Here is a 16517-nt window from a genome sequence, read left to right as displayed (position 1 = left end):
GACGTCACTTTCACAAATTTTATGAAAGTTTTTGCTGATTAGTTTGTGAGATTCGGATATGTGCATTCTAGATCTGATGTGACTGTCTGTTTGCTAACGTCGCCTTTTTTCATAATTTTTTAGTAAATGTGTTGCGTATCCTTGTTTCCTATGCATTACATGCTGCCACCCATTACATGCTGAACTTAGTTTTTCGTCTTTTATCTCAGACATTTCGTTCTGGCTTGCAAGTATTGCACAGAATGACGCACTGGCATGTTTTCGTTATTTTGTCATTTATACGGTCCGCTGAGAATAAAGTTTTGCGACCTCTGGTCTAGACTTATGTAACAGACTTTCTAGAGAGGGATTCTTCAGTCATGTAGGGTAACTAATAATGTTGGCGTGTCCATTATGCATTACTTAATGATTCATTACAAATCTTCCGAAAGTCAAGAATTATGTAACTATTTAATCTTCCTTCTTCATTAAGATTCTTCATTTTCATAAGAAAATTTTTCAACTGTGATCACCGGAATGAATGTGTCACGTCAGAATATTTGATTTTGCTTCCTGTTGTGTAAAGATATTCATTGTCATGCGAGCGATCAAACAGACATACGTTTGTAGAGTATTTGGCTTTGTTATTGTAAAGTCTTAAATCAACAATTTGAGAACAAAAGCGGAAAGAAGTACATGAGGTGCAAGATAGTTCATAACGAGTGAGACCTCCCAGCTGCAACCGCAACGTATTTTAATGTGGTAGTACAGACAAAAAGTATTGTGTGTAACAACAAAGAAAAGATTGTTACAGTGATATAGGAAAAACCGCAAGAAAAAATAGGCGATAGTACTTTATACAGTAGTAGTGAGAATGCTAATGTTCCTGAAACATTTGCAGGTCTGAACATCGCTTCGATCTCGTAATCATAGAGAGGCTTCCGTATCAGTGCTACTACGGGCTGATCCACAAGGTGGGGTCCCCTCCGATGGTTGGCTTCCTGACACTACCGGCTATGGTGCCGACCTACTACGCCATAGGAAACCCCATAAATCCAGCCTATCTGCCAGATGTCTTTATTGGGTACACCGACCACATGAATTTCTGGCAGAGGCTGTACAACACTTACTTCGTCCTAAGATTCATGGTTTTCTGGCAGACCACAGTACTGCCAACTCAAGAAGCAATTATGAGGCAACACTTTGGTCCAGAGCCACCTTCAGTCTACGAAGTGGAACGGAACTACAGTTTGCTGCTTTTAGCCGTTCATTCCAGTGGACATTACCCGAGACCAAATGTACCCAACGTTATCGAAGTGACAGGATTGCATGTACAGGAAACAACAAAACCACCGCCTCAGGTAGGTCTAACTGATTTTGTCTTTGATGCAGTATTACTGATGTACAAATCTAAAGTTGTAAAGACATTTTGGCCTCGGCAGTTTCTAACTTGTATGGTACAAAAGCACACATTTTTCTATCTCCCTGTATCTACTTCTCTTCTATCCAATTAAGATAAACCGATCTGAATTTCTATCCGTTGACGAGATATGGACGGTTAATAAGCTTGGAAACGGATTTTGTTTTCATTTCTGGCAGAACTAGATTTTATCAAAAGCCCATGAGGCATAAACGTTGAAAATATTTGATCGTCAACCTTCCCCGCACGAAAATATTATTTTACAACACTATTCATGAAGAGAAAAGGCATCAAGCAGTAACTTTTATAAACTTATTAATAACTGTTTTATAGATAGTTCGTCATAGAGGAGTTATGGTGTCTTCATGGAAAACTACAAATTTCTTTGGTCTTTGTGTGCAGGACATCAAGAAATTTCTGGACGAAGCCAAACATGGTGTGATTTACTTCAATCTGGGCTCCAACGTGAAAAGCAGCTCAGTGCCAGAACACAGGAGGCAGGCATTCATCGACGCTTTTAGAGAGATACCGCAGCGAGTGGTGTGGAAGTGGGAAGAAGAAACCATTCCCGATATACCAGACAACGTGCTAGTGAGAAAGTGGCTTCCTCAACAGGAGATTTTAGGTGAGATTACGCATCCACTTTCCTTTAACAATCAGTGTAGTTGCAGTTCACAAAGGAGAACCTTATGATCAAGACACGGACTTCGGGTATTGAAAAGTGGAGTTTCATGGTTATCTTTGGTTTCTCAACACATCTGCCGTGGAACACTGATATGTTTTGTCATTTTTGTATAAAACCACTGATCCCGGCGGAGGTTCGAGTCCTCCCTCAGGCATGTGTGTGTGTGTGTGTGTGTGTGTGTGTGTGTGTGTGTGTGTGTGTGTCCTTAGGATAATTTAGGTTAAGTAGTGTGTAAGCTTAGGGACTGATGACCTTAGCAGCTAAGTCCTATTTCACACACATTTGAACATTCATAAGACCACGAGCTGCTATAAAACAAACATATGTTTGCTACCATTTCCAATACATGTGATCATAATTAGCCAACATGCATAGCAACGGAGAAAATGCATCATATGCATTTGATGATCTATCACAGTAACCATTTGTGGTGAATGAAAAGTGTGATAACATAAATCTCACAACTCGAAGGTTGTGTAGACGTCGGGTTTAGCAGTGGGTAGAGCCGGTGCAGCCTCCTCGCCGTTGTTGCCCTGAGATCTTAGAGAGCAACACTCAAGTACTTAGACGTGATTCTCTACTGCACAGATTCACCCAAAACGTAGAATACTTATCTGTCTCAAGTCCACAGTGACTGAGCGTCTCGGTACGAAAAATGCGTGGCTCATCGCTGCATTAAATACCAACCTGCATTTCTCTGCCCTTAAAACCAAGTTGTCGCAGGGGACTTAAGTCTGTGCTGCCTCAGCTAATAAAACATGTTGCACGTAAACACTGCCGCGTCGTCGGGTTAGTGAGGCAGCTACATGCGCGGATACAGTGCAGACTGATTTTTATTCCGAATACACAGCAGGATACCTAGTATGGAACGTTGTTGGGTGCCCAGCCTTCCAAGTGGAATTTCAGGAAACGCACGTGCGACGCTGGAACACGTGCACCAAGATTTTGTGTACGGAACACTGGTGTCACGTGGACTAGTAAGAACTTGTCATGAACAAACGCCGCTTCGAAGTCATCCCGTCACTCGAGTGGCTCTGTCGCTTCTTCGACGGGCCTCAGATGTTACTGGGTGATAGCATGTGCTTTTCTCACGGGTAACTGCCCCTCAGGGAGGGGCAAGCTCTCTGCATCCACGTGGTAGAGGAGGCACCTTCGGTATGGCCCCTCGAAAATCGTCCACAGTACAGGTAGCCCGCTGATAGGGTGGTAACACTTAAGCGCAGGAAGATCTTTACCAGCCTTAGGTATGGCAACTACCTCAGTAGGGTTTCCACACTGTCGGAAGCGTTGGTCAGCCCCAGTGTGCGCTATCGGCAGTAGCCTCCTCCAGCTCTGGCCTTCGGAAATGCTAGCAGTTAGCACGCTCAGTCCAAACTACTCACATACAGAACTTCCTGGCAGATATCCCAGGCAACGAAGACGAAAAGGACCAAATACGGGAAAAATTGGTGTGGTAGCAAATATTTGTACAGTGGTGGGATGGAGTATCATAAATAACATACTAAAAATGCTGGGTGTAGGACAGGGAGTAACGAAGGTTGAGGACAGAGGGCTTATGGGAACACAGGATATATTCCAGGGAGACTTCCCATCTCCATAGCTCAGAAGAGCCGGTATTGATAGGAAGAATCCAGGTGGCGCAGGCTGTGAAGCATTCATGGACGTAAAGAATGTTGTTGGGCTGCGTGCTCGAAAGGACTGAGCGTGAAGGCGCGGTGCGTTTAAAGGACATTTTTATTTTCAATAATTCTAGCGAAAATGTTTCCCATTAAAACATTAATCTGCATTCATTTTTCTCTAGAACTAATGGTATCTGCGTGCCAGGGGATGGAAAAATCGCAGAGTACTAGAACTATTATTCTAACGGATTCTAGCAGTACAAAATTGTTATCTGTAAACAAAGTTGGTTAAAAACAAATATTAAATGTTAATGACAATATTCTGAAAAGAGCCGGCCGCGGTGGTCTAGCGGTTCTGGCGCTGCAGTCCGGAACCGCGGGACTGCTACGGTCGCAGGTTCGAATCTTGCCTCGGGCATGGGTGTGTGTGATGTCCTTAGGTTAGTTAGGTTTAAGTAGTTCTAAGTTCTAGGGGACTTATGACCTAAGATGTTGAGTCCCATAGTGCTCAGAGCCATTTGAACCATTTTTTCTGAAAAGAATAGATTGCTACTCGGACACAGGTGCAACAAATAGGACTGCTTAACATGTGAGCTATTGGCCAAAAGCCCTCTTTTTAAAGTAGACAACACGTGCAGATTCACGCAGCCCTGCCTCTGATACTCATGACCACAGCCTCTGGCCACTGACGCCATACACCAGGCAACTGTTCATGATGAGAGAAGCAGTCTTGATGGTGAGAGTAAGTGAGGCTAAAGTGGGGAGGAGGGGGGTAGCAGGGTAGGAATGGGGGATGGTATAAAGTGCTGTTTGTGGGAGCATGCAGGGACATGGTGGGGGTAGGGTAGGGCAGGGCATGAAGTAGCAGTCAGATGGTTTGGGTGGGGAGAAAACGAAAGGGAGAGAAGGGGAAAAGGAGACAGTGAGTGTGTTGGTAGAATATAAGGCTATGTATTGCTGGAGTGACAGTAGGACAGGGACAGGTGGGTCAAGGACGGGGACTAGCGACTGTTAAGGCCAGAGGGAATATAGAAACGTATTTGCAGGGAGGTTCCCACTTGCACAGTTCAGAAAAGATGGTGTTGGTAGGAAGAACCCAGATGGCGCACAATGTGAAGCAGTCACGGAAGTGAGAAATGTTGTTGGGCTGCATTCTGAGCAACAAAGTGGTCGAGCTGCCTCTTGGCCACAGTTTGTCATGTTGAGAGACAGCTTGTTTGTTGTCATGCCCACACAGAATACAGCACAGTGGTTGCAGCTTAGCCTGTAGATCACATGACTGCTGTCATAAGTAGCCCTGTCTTTGATGGGGTAGGTGGTGCTTGTGACTGAAGTGAATTAGATGGTGGTGTGAGGATGCATGGGATTGGTCTTGCATCTAGGTCTGTTACAGGGCTATGAGACATGGGGCAAGGGGTTGGAGCAAGGTTGAAGTGGGCGTGGACAAGGATATTGTGTATGTCTGGTGGGTGGCAGAATACCACTGTGGGAGGGTGAACGATAGTGGGTAGCATATTACTCATCTCAGGGCGTGGCAATAGGTAGTCTAAACCCTGGAGGGCAAAGTGATTCACTTGCTCCACTCCTAGGTGGTAGTAAGTAACAACAAGAATTCTCCTTTGTGGCAGGACAGTGACACACTAGAGTTGGTGGGTGAATGGAGAGATAAGGCACAGGAGACGTATTTCTGTCAAGGTTAGGTGGGGGGGAGGGGTAATTTCGGTCTGTGAAGGCCTCAGTGAGACCACTGGTATATCTGGAGAGGGACTCCTCGTCACTACAATAGAGATCCCCATGGGTGCCGGTTAGAAGTCTCTCTGCACTATATCCTACATTCCTGTAACCCCCTCTGGCCTCAACGTCCGTTAGTCCTTGTCCTTCACCAGCCTGATCTCACTCCAGCACTAGAGTCTTCTATTCTGCAAACACACCCAGTCTCATTTTTCCTTTCCAGTTCTCTCCTCTGCCACCCACCTCCTCCCAGCCTAATGGCTGCACATACCTGCCCTATCCTGCTTCCACCATGCCCCGCATGTCCTCCCACAAACAGGGATATACATCCCCCACCTCTACCCTGATATCCCTCCCGTTCTCCTCCCTAGTCTTCTCCTTAATCGCACCACCCAGATTGCTTCTCCCACCATTAAAAGTTGCTTGCAGTACAGTCCCAGTGGACAGAGACAGTGGTCATGTGCATGAGAGTTGGGCTTGCATAAATTTGCATGTGTTGTCTATTTTAGAAAAAGGGCTTTTGGCCGAAAGCTCACATGTTTAGCAGTCTTTTCGTTGTGCCTATGACTCATCTTTTTTGTGAGCAGCAATCTATCCTTTTCGTAATATTGTCATTATCCCATCGTGGATTTTCCATTGATTGATATATGTTTGCGCCATATCTATGTGCAGCAGAACCTTATTAACGAATAGATTGTGTTCTGGGAATGTAAGCATGTGGAGAGAGGGTGTGGGTGGAGGGTGGATGTGAGAAGGAAGGGAGGTCAACAAACTGTGGTCATGTACTTCCCTGCCACAGCTCACCTTGTGAACCATTGCGCGTTCCTGCCGGGGGGGGGGGGGGGGGAGGTTATTTTCCACAAAATGCGTTAACACTGTATGAAATGGAGACATGGGTTATTATTAATAATACAAATGCAAGAAGTTCATATGGACAGTCTATGCAAATATCTATTCCTATAAAGGGAAATTCATTCTTAGTCATCATGTATAGCCCGCATCTCGTGGTCGTGCGGTAGCGTTCTCGCTTCCCACCCCCGGGTTCCCGGGTTCGATTCCCGGCGGGGTCAGGGATTTTCTCTGCCTCGTGATGGCTGGGTGTTGTGTGCTGTCCTTCGGTTAGTTAGGTTTAAGTAGTTCTAAGTTCTAGGGGACTGATGACCATAGATGTTAAGTCCCATAGTGCTCAGAGCCATTTGAACCATCATCATGTATAGCAGCTGCAGTGTTCTTCTAGGAAAGTCAGTTTGTTCCACCAAGAGCACTGCTCGCCTTTCAGTTTACACACCAATACCTCCCGAGCATTTCCTGTCCAGTTCTCTTATGAACATGCAAAATAACTTTACTGAGCTTCAGTTTATATAGTGGAGTTATTTTCAGTTTATTAAATGAGTACGTATTTGCAAAAAAAAAAAAAAAAAAACGGCTCTGAGCACTATGGGACTTAGCTTCTGAGGTCATCAGTCCCCTAGAACTTAGAACTACTTAAACCTAACCAACCTAAGGACATCACACACATCCATGCCCGAGGCAGGATTCAAACCTGCGATCGTAGCGCGGTTCCAGACTGTAGCGCCTAGAACCGCTCCGCCACTCCGGCCGGCCTACTTATCTGCAGCTGTTAAGTAAGTTGTTACGTAAAAACTTAGCAAGCAGGAGCTGTCAGCTGTCAACCACAGTGTTGCAAGTGTAACATGCCGTAAATATGTAATAGAACAATGTTGATTTCACGGTCTTCACTATCAATGACTAGAATACTTTTCACAGCTTGAAGGGTATCACACCGCAGCTGTTCCAATAGCTGATGAGGCCCAAAGCTTAAATTGTTTCCTTCTGCAATAAAATTAGTTCACCTAGGTGTTATATAACTTCAGATATTACAGCAGATTACTGCTCCAGAGCCGGCCGGGTGGTCGAGCGGTTTTAGGCGCTACAGTCTGGAACCGCGCGACCGCTACGGTCGCATGTTCGAATCCTGCCTCGGGCATGGATGTGTGTGATGTCCTTAGGTTAGTTAGGTTTAAGTAGTTCTAAGTTTTAGGGGACTGATGACATTATAAGTTAAGTGCAGATCCATTTGAACTATTACTGCTCCAGACTTGAACACGATCAGCCCCGTTCTAAGAGTCAGATTCACACCAACCGTGGAAAATGTACTGTGGCGTGTGTAGTGTAAGTGGCTTCACTGAGTGCAGCCCACTCTACAAGTGCGAGCAGGTCCTGACTGGAAGAGATTTATTCTATCTGGAACACACTGATGGTGAGAGAAATGCTGTAACTTTCTGGCAAGTCATTAATTCAAGACTAACAACAACAAAACTGCACGTAATTGACCCGATCGCGGAAACCTCTCTCACCAACAATACAGTGGCCACTGATCGCCATCACACTAATCACGCTTCTCAGACATTCTTTATAGGAAAGTGTTTTACATACAGGTTCACTAAACAGCTGCGAATAAGTATTCATTTAATAAAGTGAAAATAACTCAGTTATGTAAAAACGATGTCAGTGATGTTAGTTTGTCTGCTCACATAACAGCACTATAGTCTGCCTGTAACATGACAGGCAAGTGACGCACTTGGTGGGGAAATTGCCTTTCTCAGAAAGACGCTGCAGCTGTCGTAAGGGATGACCAAGACTGTTTCCCGTCTAACAGAGTAGAATAGTGTGCAGAGATGTACGTAGACTCATTCCAATACGCGTTTCTTGCGTTAATACTATTAGTAGCTCATATTCGTATTCCACATAGTGATAACGCACTTTCTGGAACATAAAACATCTCTGGGAATTTTACATAGTGTCTGAATCAAGACGCTGTTTCTCCGTTCAGGCAGCAACCAGCTTGGCGTGGGTGACTGTGGCCAAAATAAAAAGAAAAGGAAGGCATCGGCGACAGTGCGTCGGGGGTCCTATCACGTTGGTCCATTTCAGCCATCGAGGCAAAATGTTTTCACGATCCATACAGATACGGATCTCGCAGGAAGGCCGACGGAAAAACCTTAGATGGAAACCTGCAGAACCTGAAGAGTACGCTTTCCGCGATCGGTTCAGTTATTAGGGTGCCGGTCCGTCGCAATTCGGCTAAAGAAGTGGTAAAAATCTCTGCCGCAAGCCTCTGGGACAATGAAGTATAGCCCGCTGCGCGTGGCAGCGGGACCGGCCTGCTGTTCTAGACGTGGGCGCCCGTTTGCCAGCGTCTGCGTTAAGAGCAGCGACCGAGTTCCACGGGGCTGCCCGACATACCCGCACCGGCTCCCCTCCCTCGTTCCCTGAGCTGACACCAGTAAATCGGGCTCTTCGCCAGCTACCCTTCGCCCAGCTGCGGTCGTAACTGCCCCACAAAACATCCTACCAAACACAATCGCAGTTGTCACTTCAAATTACATCATGCAATCGGATACCAATGAACTCAGTACCCAACCGCTTCAGCCCTCTTTTATAAGCATCATATTGATCGCAGTGCTTTCCTAACTAGATATAAGTGTTCTAATTACATACATCAACATGATCTGAATATATAAAGTAAAAGAAAAGCGAGGCCAAAGGACTTGCCGTTTTTCAGTATCCGCATACTGTGTTGCCAGTGATTCGTAACGGACGCTGTGGAACGTCGGAACAGCACTGTGAAACACCCTTCTCGTCACATAGTGGAGTAGACAGGTTGGCAAATCGCCTGCTCACTCTTTAGTTTGCTGACCTATGAAGGAGGGAAGCGCATGACCACAATCCAGCGATCTTCCTTCCGTCGCACTTCTACCCTCCACCTGTCCCCCCCCCCCCCCTCTCTCTCTCACCTGCGTAACCACCCTTTTACACACCCCAGAACACAATTCATACCTTAAGACGGCTCTACTGCACTTAAATGTGATACGGACTTTTAATATTAATCCTTAAACCATTGCGCCGGCCGGAGTGGCCGAGTGGTTCTAGGCGCTACAGTCTGGAGCCGCGCGACCGCTATGGTCGCAAGTTCGAATCCTGCCTCGGGCATGGATGTGTGTGATGTCCTCAGGTCAGTTACGTTAAAGTAGTTCTAAGTTCTAGGGGACTGATGACTTCAGCAGTTAGGTCCCATTGTGCTCAGTCATTTGAAACATTTGAACCTTAAACCATTGCATTTAACAGTAAACACTAATGTTACACCATTAAAACACTAATAATATCCTATTTTTCCGACGACAACAACACGAAAACGGTTCGGCGTAGAGAAAAAAAATTATAGGAATTTTTTGTATGAGATTGAATGTAGTTTAATTTTTTACTGCGAAATATTTTCTCTAGAAGCCGCTGCTTTAGAGTTATTCAAGAAAAGCATTAAAAAATGGACCCTTAAACGCCCCCCCCCCCCCCCCAACGCAAACACCCCACGATGGGAATTTTAGTACGTGTTTCATGACACTCTCGTCTACCACAGTACAAAAATTTGCGACTACACAAATTTTTTACGCTAATTTTTCTTCGTTAACTGAACTAAGGTTAAACTTCGCCAGGTTATGACACCCAGTCCCAATATGACACACTACAGAGTGATTTTTTCCACCGTGTACAAACTCTAGGCTTTGATCGATGAGGGGATACGAAACAAAAAAGGTATAATGACCTAATGTCCGGAAATGCATGGTTTCCATGCTAGAGACTATATAGTCAATCATATTTTGTTACAGAGAGCTTGGCATGATACCATGCAACAACAGTAACAGTTGAATGGTTTCCTCCTACAGGGTGCATATGTGATGCTCTGGCACCCTCTCCTGCCGTAGTAATTGGTAATATTGTGTCCTATTCACTTATATTGCTTTCAGTGGATGCGATAAAGCGTTGTACACAACGGTTCCGTATTCTAGTCGAGAGCTTACCGACATGGTGTTTACTTACGGAAAGGCAAATGGCAGCGGGCGGCCGGCAGCAAGGACGTATCGGCAGATCTATCCCCGCTGACAACAACCAAAGCATTCAATGTTTGCGACAGTGTTTCGCCGTTTGTCTGAGACAGGGTCGTTTCAGGAAACAGGAAATCATGATGACGTGCCCTAAACGTTCGGAAACCAGACTTGGAGGAAAATGTGATCAACACTGTCGAAGGCGAGTGCCGTCTCAGTACCAGGCAGTTCAGGCAGCACCTGCTGCTGCAGCGTAGGCCAGACGACCGTGTGCAGCATTCTCCATGACAGTTGTTACTACCCTTATCACTTACTGCGTATGCAGGGCTTCCGAGCGACAGACTTCCCACATCGGCAGCAGTTTTGTCACTGTTTTCTTCACCAGGCAACCACGATTCCGGAATTTGTCATCCACCCTATTCACAGATGAGGCCAACTTTACGCGGAGTGGTGTCTTCAACTTTGATAACAGTCATCTGTGGGATGGTTTGCAGAACCCCCGTGATATGGTGACAGTGAATCATCAGCATCGCTGCAGCCGGAATGTGTGGGCCGAGATAATTGGCGACCTATTTTGGGACCAGTCTGCCTTCCAAGTCACCTAACAGGCCGGAACTACCGGCATTTCTTGCGGGTGACTTTGCCTTCCCTGCTGGAAGAAGTGCCATCGGTGATTAGAAGGGTTATGTGGCTGCTACATGATGGTGCTCCAGCCCACTCCACCGTTAACGTTCGGACGTACTTCAGTCGTGTCTTCCCTAGTCGATGGGTCGGAAAAGGAGGGGGGGGGGGTGGTCCAGTTGCATGGCCTGTTCGTTCACCGGATCTCAACCCGCTTGATTTCTGGTTATAGCGCCATCTCAGAAGTATTCTGCATGCAGAGCCCAGTCCAGATGTGGAGAAACTGGAGCAGTGTATTCGTGCTGCATTTGACACTGCACGGGCGTAGCCTGGCCAATGTGAACGGCGCGTAAACGCATGCGTTGAGGCACGTGGAAGCCATTTTCATCGCATACTGTAATTGTAGCGGCATACCACAGCGCTTATTAGACCGCAGTCTCTATATCAAAGTATGATTGAACAGATAGTATCTAGCATGAAAATGGTCAATTTCCGGACATAAGTTCACTAGCCTTTGTTTGTTCCGTGTCTTCTCATCGATCAATCCCAGGAGTTTATATACGGTGGAGAAAATCACGCTGTGTATTCCACTGGGGGCCGAACCGCACAATAACCCTGGGTTCGGTGGGGGGCAGCGGTGGGGTGAGTGGACTGCTGTAGCTTGTTGTGGGGTTGTGAACCACTGAGGGCTACGGCGGGGACGAAGCCTCTCCGTCGTTTCTAGGTCCCCAGTTCCATACAATACAATACAAAGGTAATAAATAACTGCTCTACACTAGTTAGAATAGTTTAAAAATAAGACAAACACTACTGCAAATTTCGTGCTTCGTATTTGCTTTTGGTTAGCATTAACCATGTAAAACAGGTATCGTACTGAAAGCTTTCTCATAGTTAATTCATGAACTAAAAGTCTTTTTTTTAGAAAAACAATGACTATTGCACAAGCTACTTCGTATATCTTGTTTAACAGCCGATCTTCCAGGTGCTTTCAACTGAGGTTGAATTTATTCGCTGTACTTGCCGAGTATAGTACTAACGAAGGTGCGGCCTGTCCACAAATCTTCACCAGCTTTGTATCATCTTTCGTTAACGACACACTGACCTAAATAACAATATAAATATAAATATGATGATAAAAGATTCCAGTTTATCAATTTTAACGAAAGACGTACACTGAAGAGCCAAAGAAACTGGTGTACATCTACCTAATAGCGTATGGACCCCCACGAGAAAGCAAAAGTGACGGAACACGACGTAACATGGACTTGACCAATGTCTGAAGCAGTGCTGGAGGGAACTGACACCATGAATCCTGCAGGGCTGTCCATAAATCCGTAAGAGTCCGAGGGGGTGGACATCTGTTCTGAACAGCACGTTGCAAGGCATCCCAGATATGCCCAATAATACAGGGTTATTACAAATGATTGAAGCGATTTCACAGCTCTACAATAACTTTATTATTTGAGATATTTTCACAATGCTTTGCACACACATACAAAAACTCAAAAAGTTTTTTTAGGCATTCACAAATGTTCGATATGTGCCCCTTGAGTGATTTGGCAGACATCAAGCCGATAATCAAGTTCCTCCCACACTCGGCGCAGCATGTCCCCATCAATGAGTTCGAAAGCACCGTTGATGCGAGCTCGCAGTTCTGGCACGTTTCTTGCTAGAGGTGGTTTGAACACGGAATCTTTCACATAACCCCACAGAAAGAAATCGCATGCGGTTAAGTCGGGAGAGCGTGGAGGCCATGACATGAATTACTGATCATGATCTCCACCACGACCGATCCATCGGTTTTCCAATCTCCTGTTTAAGAAATGCTTCTGCTTAAGCTTTTTCCGTAAGATTTTCCAAACCGTCGGCTGTGGTACGTTTAGCTCCCTGCTTGCTTTATTCGTCGATTTCCGCGGGCTACGCGTGAAACTTGCCCGCACGCGTTCAACCGTTTCTTCGCTCACTGTAGGCCGACCCGTTGATTTCCCCTTACAGAGGCATCCAGAAGCTTTAAACTGCGCACACCATCGCCGAATGGAGTTATCAGTTGGTGGATCTTTGTTGAACTTCGTCCTGAAGTGTCGTTGCACTGTTATGACTGACTGATGTGAGTGCATTTCAAGCACGACATACGCTTTCTCGGCTCCTGTCGCCATTTTGTCTCGTTGCACTCTCGAGCGCTCTGGCGGTAGAAACCTGAAGTGCGGCTTCAGCCGAACAAAACTTTATGAGTTTTTCTACGTATCTGTAGTGTGTCGTGACCATATGTCAATGAATGGAGCTACAGTGAATTTATGAAATCGCTTCAATCATTTGTAATAGCCCTGTATTTATGTCTGGGGAGTTTGATGGCCACCGGAAGTGTTTCAACTTAGAAGAGTGTTCCTGGAGCCACTCTGTAGCAATTCTGGACGTAGGGGGTGTCGTGTTGCCCTGCTGGACTTTCCCAAGTCTGTCGGAACGCACAACGGACGTGGATGGACGCAGGTGATGAGACAGGGTGCTTACATACGTGTCACCTGTCAGAGTCGTATCTAGACGTGTCAGCTGTCCCATATCACTCCAACTGAACACGCCTCACACCATTACAGAGCCTCCACCAGCTTGAAATTCCCCTGCTGACATGCAGGGTCCATGGATTCATAAGGCTATCTCCATACCCGTACACGTCCACCCGCTCGATACAGTTTGAAACGATAATACTCGTCCGACCAGGCAACATGTTCCCAGTCATCAACAGTCCAATGTCGGAGTTTACGGGCCCAGGCAGGCATAAAGCTTTGTGTAGTGCGGTCATCAAGGGTAACGAATGGGTCTTCGGCTCCGATAGCCCGTATCGATGATGTTTCGTTGCATGGTTCGCACGCTGCCGCTTGTTCTTGGCCCAGCACTGAAATCTGCAGCAATTTGCGGAACGGTTGCACTTCTGTCACGTTGAACGATTCTCTTCAGTCGTCGTAGGTCACCTTCTTGCAGGATCTATTTCTGGCCGCAGCGATGTCGGAGATTTGATGTTTTACCGGATTCCTGATATTCACGATATCCTCGTGAAATGGTCGTACGGGAAAATTCCCATTTCGTCGCTACCTCGGAGATGCTGTGTCCCTTCGCTCGTGCGCCAACTGTAACACCACGTTCAGGTTCACTGAAATCTTGATAACTTGCCATTGTAGCAGCAGTAACCGGTATAACACCTATGCCAGACACTTGTCTTATGTAAGCTTTTCCGACTGCAGCGCCGTATTCTGCCTGTTTACATCTGTCGTATAAACAAAACTACACTCCTGGAAATTGAAATAAGAACACCGTGAATTCATTGTCCCAGGAAGGGGAAACTTTATTGACACATTCCTGGGGTCAGATACATCACACGATCACACTGACAGAACCACAGGCACATAGACACAGGCAACAGAGCATGCACAATGTCGGCACTAGTACAGTGTATATCCACCTTTCGCAGCAATGCAGGCTGCTATTCTCCCATGGAGACGATCGTAGAGATGCTGGATGCAGTCCTGTGGAACGGCTTGCCATGCCATTTCCACCTGGCGCCTCAGTTGGACCAGCGTTCGTGCTGGACGTGCAGACCGCGTGAGACGACGCTTCATCCAGTCCCAAACATGCTCAATGGGGGACAGATCCGGAGATCTTGCTGGCCAGGGTAGTTGACTTACACCTTCTAGAGCACGTTGGGTGGCACGGGATACATGCGGACGTGCATTATCCTGTTGGAACAGCAAGTTCCCTTGCCGGTCTAGGAATGGTAGAACGATGGGTTCGATGACGTTTTGGATATACCGTGCACTATTCAGTGTCCCCTCGACGATCACCAGTGGTGTACGGCCAGTGTAGGATCGCTTCCCACACCATGATGCCGGGTGTTGGCCCTGTGTGCCTCGGTTGTATGCAGTCCTGATTGTGGCGCTCACCTGCACGGCGCCAAACACGCATACGACCATCATTGGCACCAAGGCAGAAGCGACTCTCATCGCTGAAGACGACACGTCTCCATTCGTCCCTCCATTCACGCCTGTCGCGACACCACTGGAGGCGGGCTGCACGATGTTGTGGCGTGAGCGGAAGACGGCCTAACGGTGTGCGGGACCGTAGCCCAGCTTCATGGAGACGGTTGCGAATGGTCTTCGCCGATACCCCAGGAGCAACAGTGTCCCTAATTTGCTGGGAAGTGGCGGTGCGGTCCCCTACGGCACTGCGTAGGATCCTACGGTCTTGGCGTGCATCCGTGCGTCGCTGCGGTCCGGTCCCAGGTCGACGGGCACGTGCACCTTCCGCCGACCACTGGCGACAACATCGATGTACTGTGGAGACCTCACGCCCCAGGTGTTGAGCACTTCGGCGGTACGTCCACCCGGCCTCCCGCATGCCCACTATACGCCCTCGCTCAAAGTCCGTCAACTGCACATACGGTTCACGTCCACGCAGTCGCGGCATGCTACCAGTGTTAAAGACTGCGATGGAGCTCCGTATGCCACGGCAAACTGGCTGACACTGGCGGCGGCGGTGCACAAATGCTGCGCAGCTAGCGCCATTCGACGGCCAACACCGCGGTTCCTGGTGTGTCCGCTGTGCCGTGCGTGTGATCATTGCTTGTACAGCCCTCTCGCAGTGTCCGGAGCAAGTATGGTGGGTCTGACACACCGGTGTCTATGTGTTCTTTTTTCCATTTCCAGGAGTGTATTTTCTTCTCCGCCATATTAATACAGAATCGGGGCGTTATTGCCTGAACTGCAGTGATCTGTAAACTGATATCGTAAACGAAAAAGTTAATGAAAATCGCTAGTCAGCAGGCCAATGTACCGAAACTTCCTGGCTCATTAAAACTGTGTGCCGGGCAGGGATATGCAACCGGGACGTCTGCCTTTTGTGGGCAGGCCTCTACCTACTGAATTACCCAAGCACGACTCACGAACCGTTGTCAGAGATTTACTTTCACCATTGATGATCTGGCACACTCTTTTAATCTGCCAGGAACTTTCATATCAGCGCACACCCCGCTGCAAACCGAAAATTTACTCTCAAAACATCCTCCAGGCTGCGGCTAAGCCATGTCTCTGCAATATCTTTCCTTCCAGGAGTGATAGTCCTGCAAGTTCGCAGCAGAGCTTCTGTGAAGTTTGGAAGATAGGAGATCTGGTACTGGCGGAAGTCAAGCTGTTAGGACAGGTCGTGAGTAGTGCTTGGATAACTCAGTACATAGAGCACTTGTCAAGGAAAGGCACAGGTTGCAGGTTCGTGTCCCAGTCTGGGACACAGTTTCAATCGACCAGGAAGTTTAGTGTCGGTGTACTCTCCGCTGCATAGAGAAAAAGTCATTCTGGAGACCATGTATTGTCACTCAGGGAGTAAGAATGACAAACGCACCGGGAATCCTAGGTAAATATAGGCTGTTCACATTCCAGTGTGGTTCGAGGTAGTTACTCGGCCATTGACTTATCAATTTGCAGCCCAGGACTTCTCCCATCTATCTGCTGGAGAGCACATGACGACCTGTGTGGTAGTGACCACTTCCCCGTCTTTACTGTCACTGCCCTGGTGTCAAGCCCATGGACGCCTGT

The 16517-nt window shown here is 47.1% G+C and overlaps 1 protein-coding gene across 1 annotated transcript in view; it reads left to right on the top strand.

The window, feature by feature from the left end:
* Positions 1 to 16517, top strand: part of LOC126094439 (UDP-glycosyltransferase UGT5-like) — a 156557-nt gene that overhangs the window by 101837 nt on the left and 38203 nt on the right. The window contains exons 4-5 of the mRNA XM_049908807.1: positions 881 to 1340; positions 1802 to 2024. Coding sequence (XP_049764764.1) covers positions 881 to 1340; positions 1802 to 2024 — 683 coding nt within the window. The remainder of the gene's footprint in view (positions 1 to 880; positions 1341 to 1801; positions 2025 to 16517) is intronic.

The sequence above is a fragment of the Schistocerca cancellata genome, chromosome 8 (genome assembly GCF_023864275.1).
Source record: "Schistocerca cancellata isolate TAMUIC-IGC-003103 chromosome 8, iqSchCanc2.1, whole genome shotgun sequence".
Classification (NCBI taxonomy): Eukaryota; Metazoa; Arthropoda; class Insecta; order Orthoptera; family Acrididae; genus Schistocerca; species Schistocerca cancellata.
This window is presented reverse-complemented; position numbering and strand designations above follow the sequence as displayed.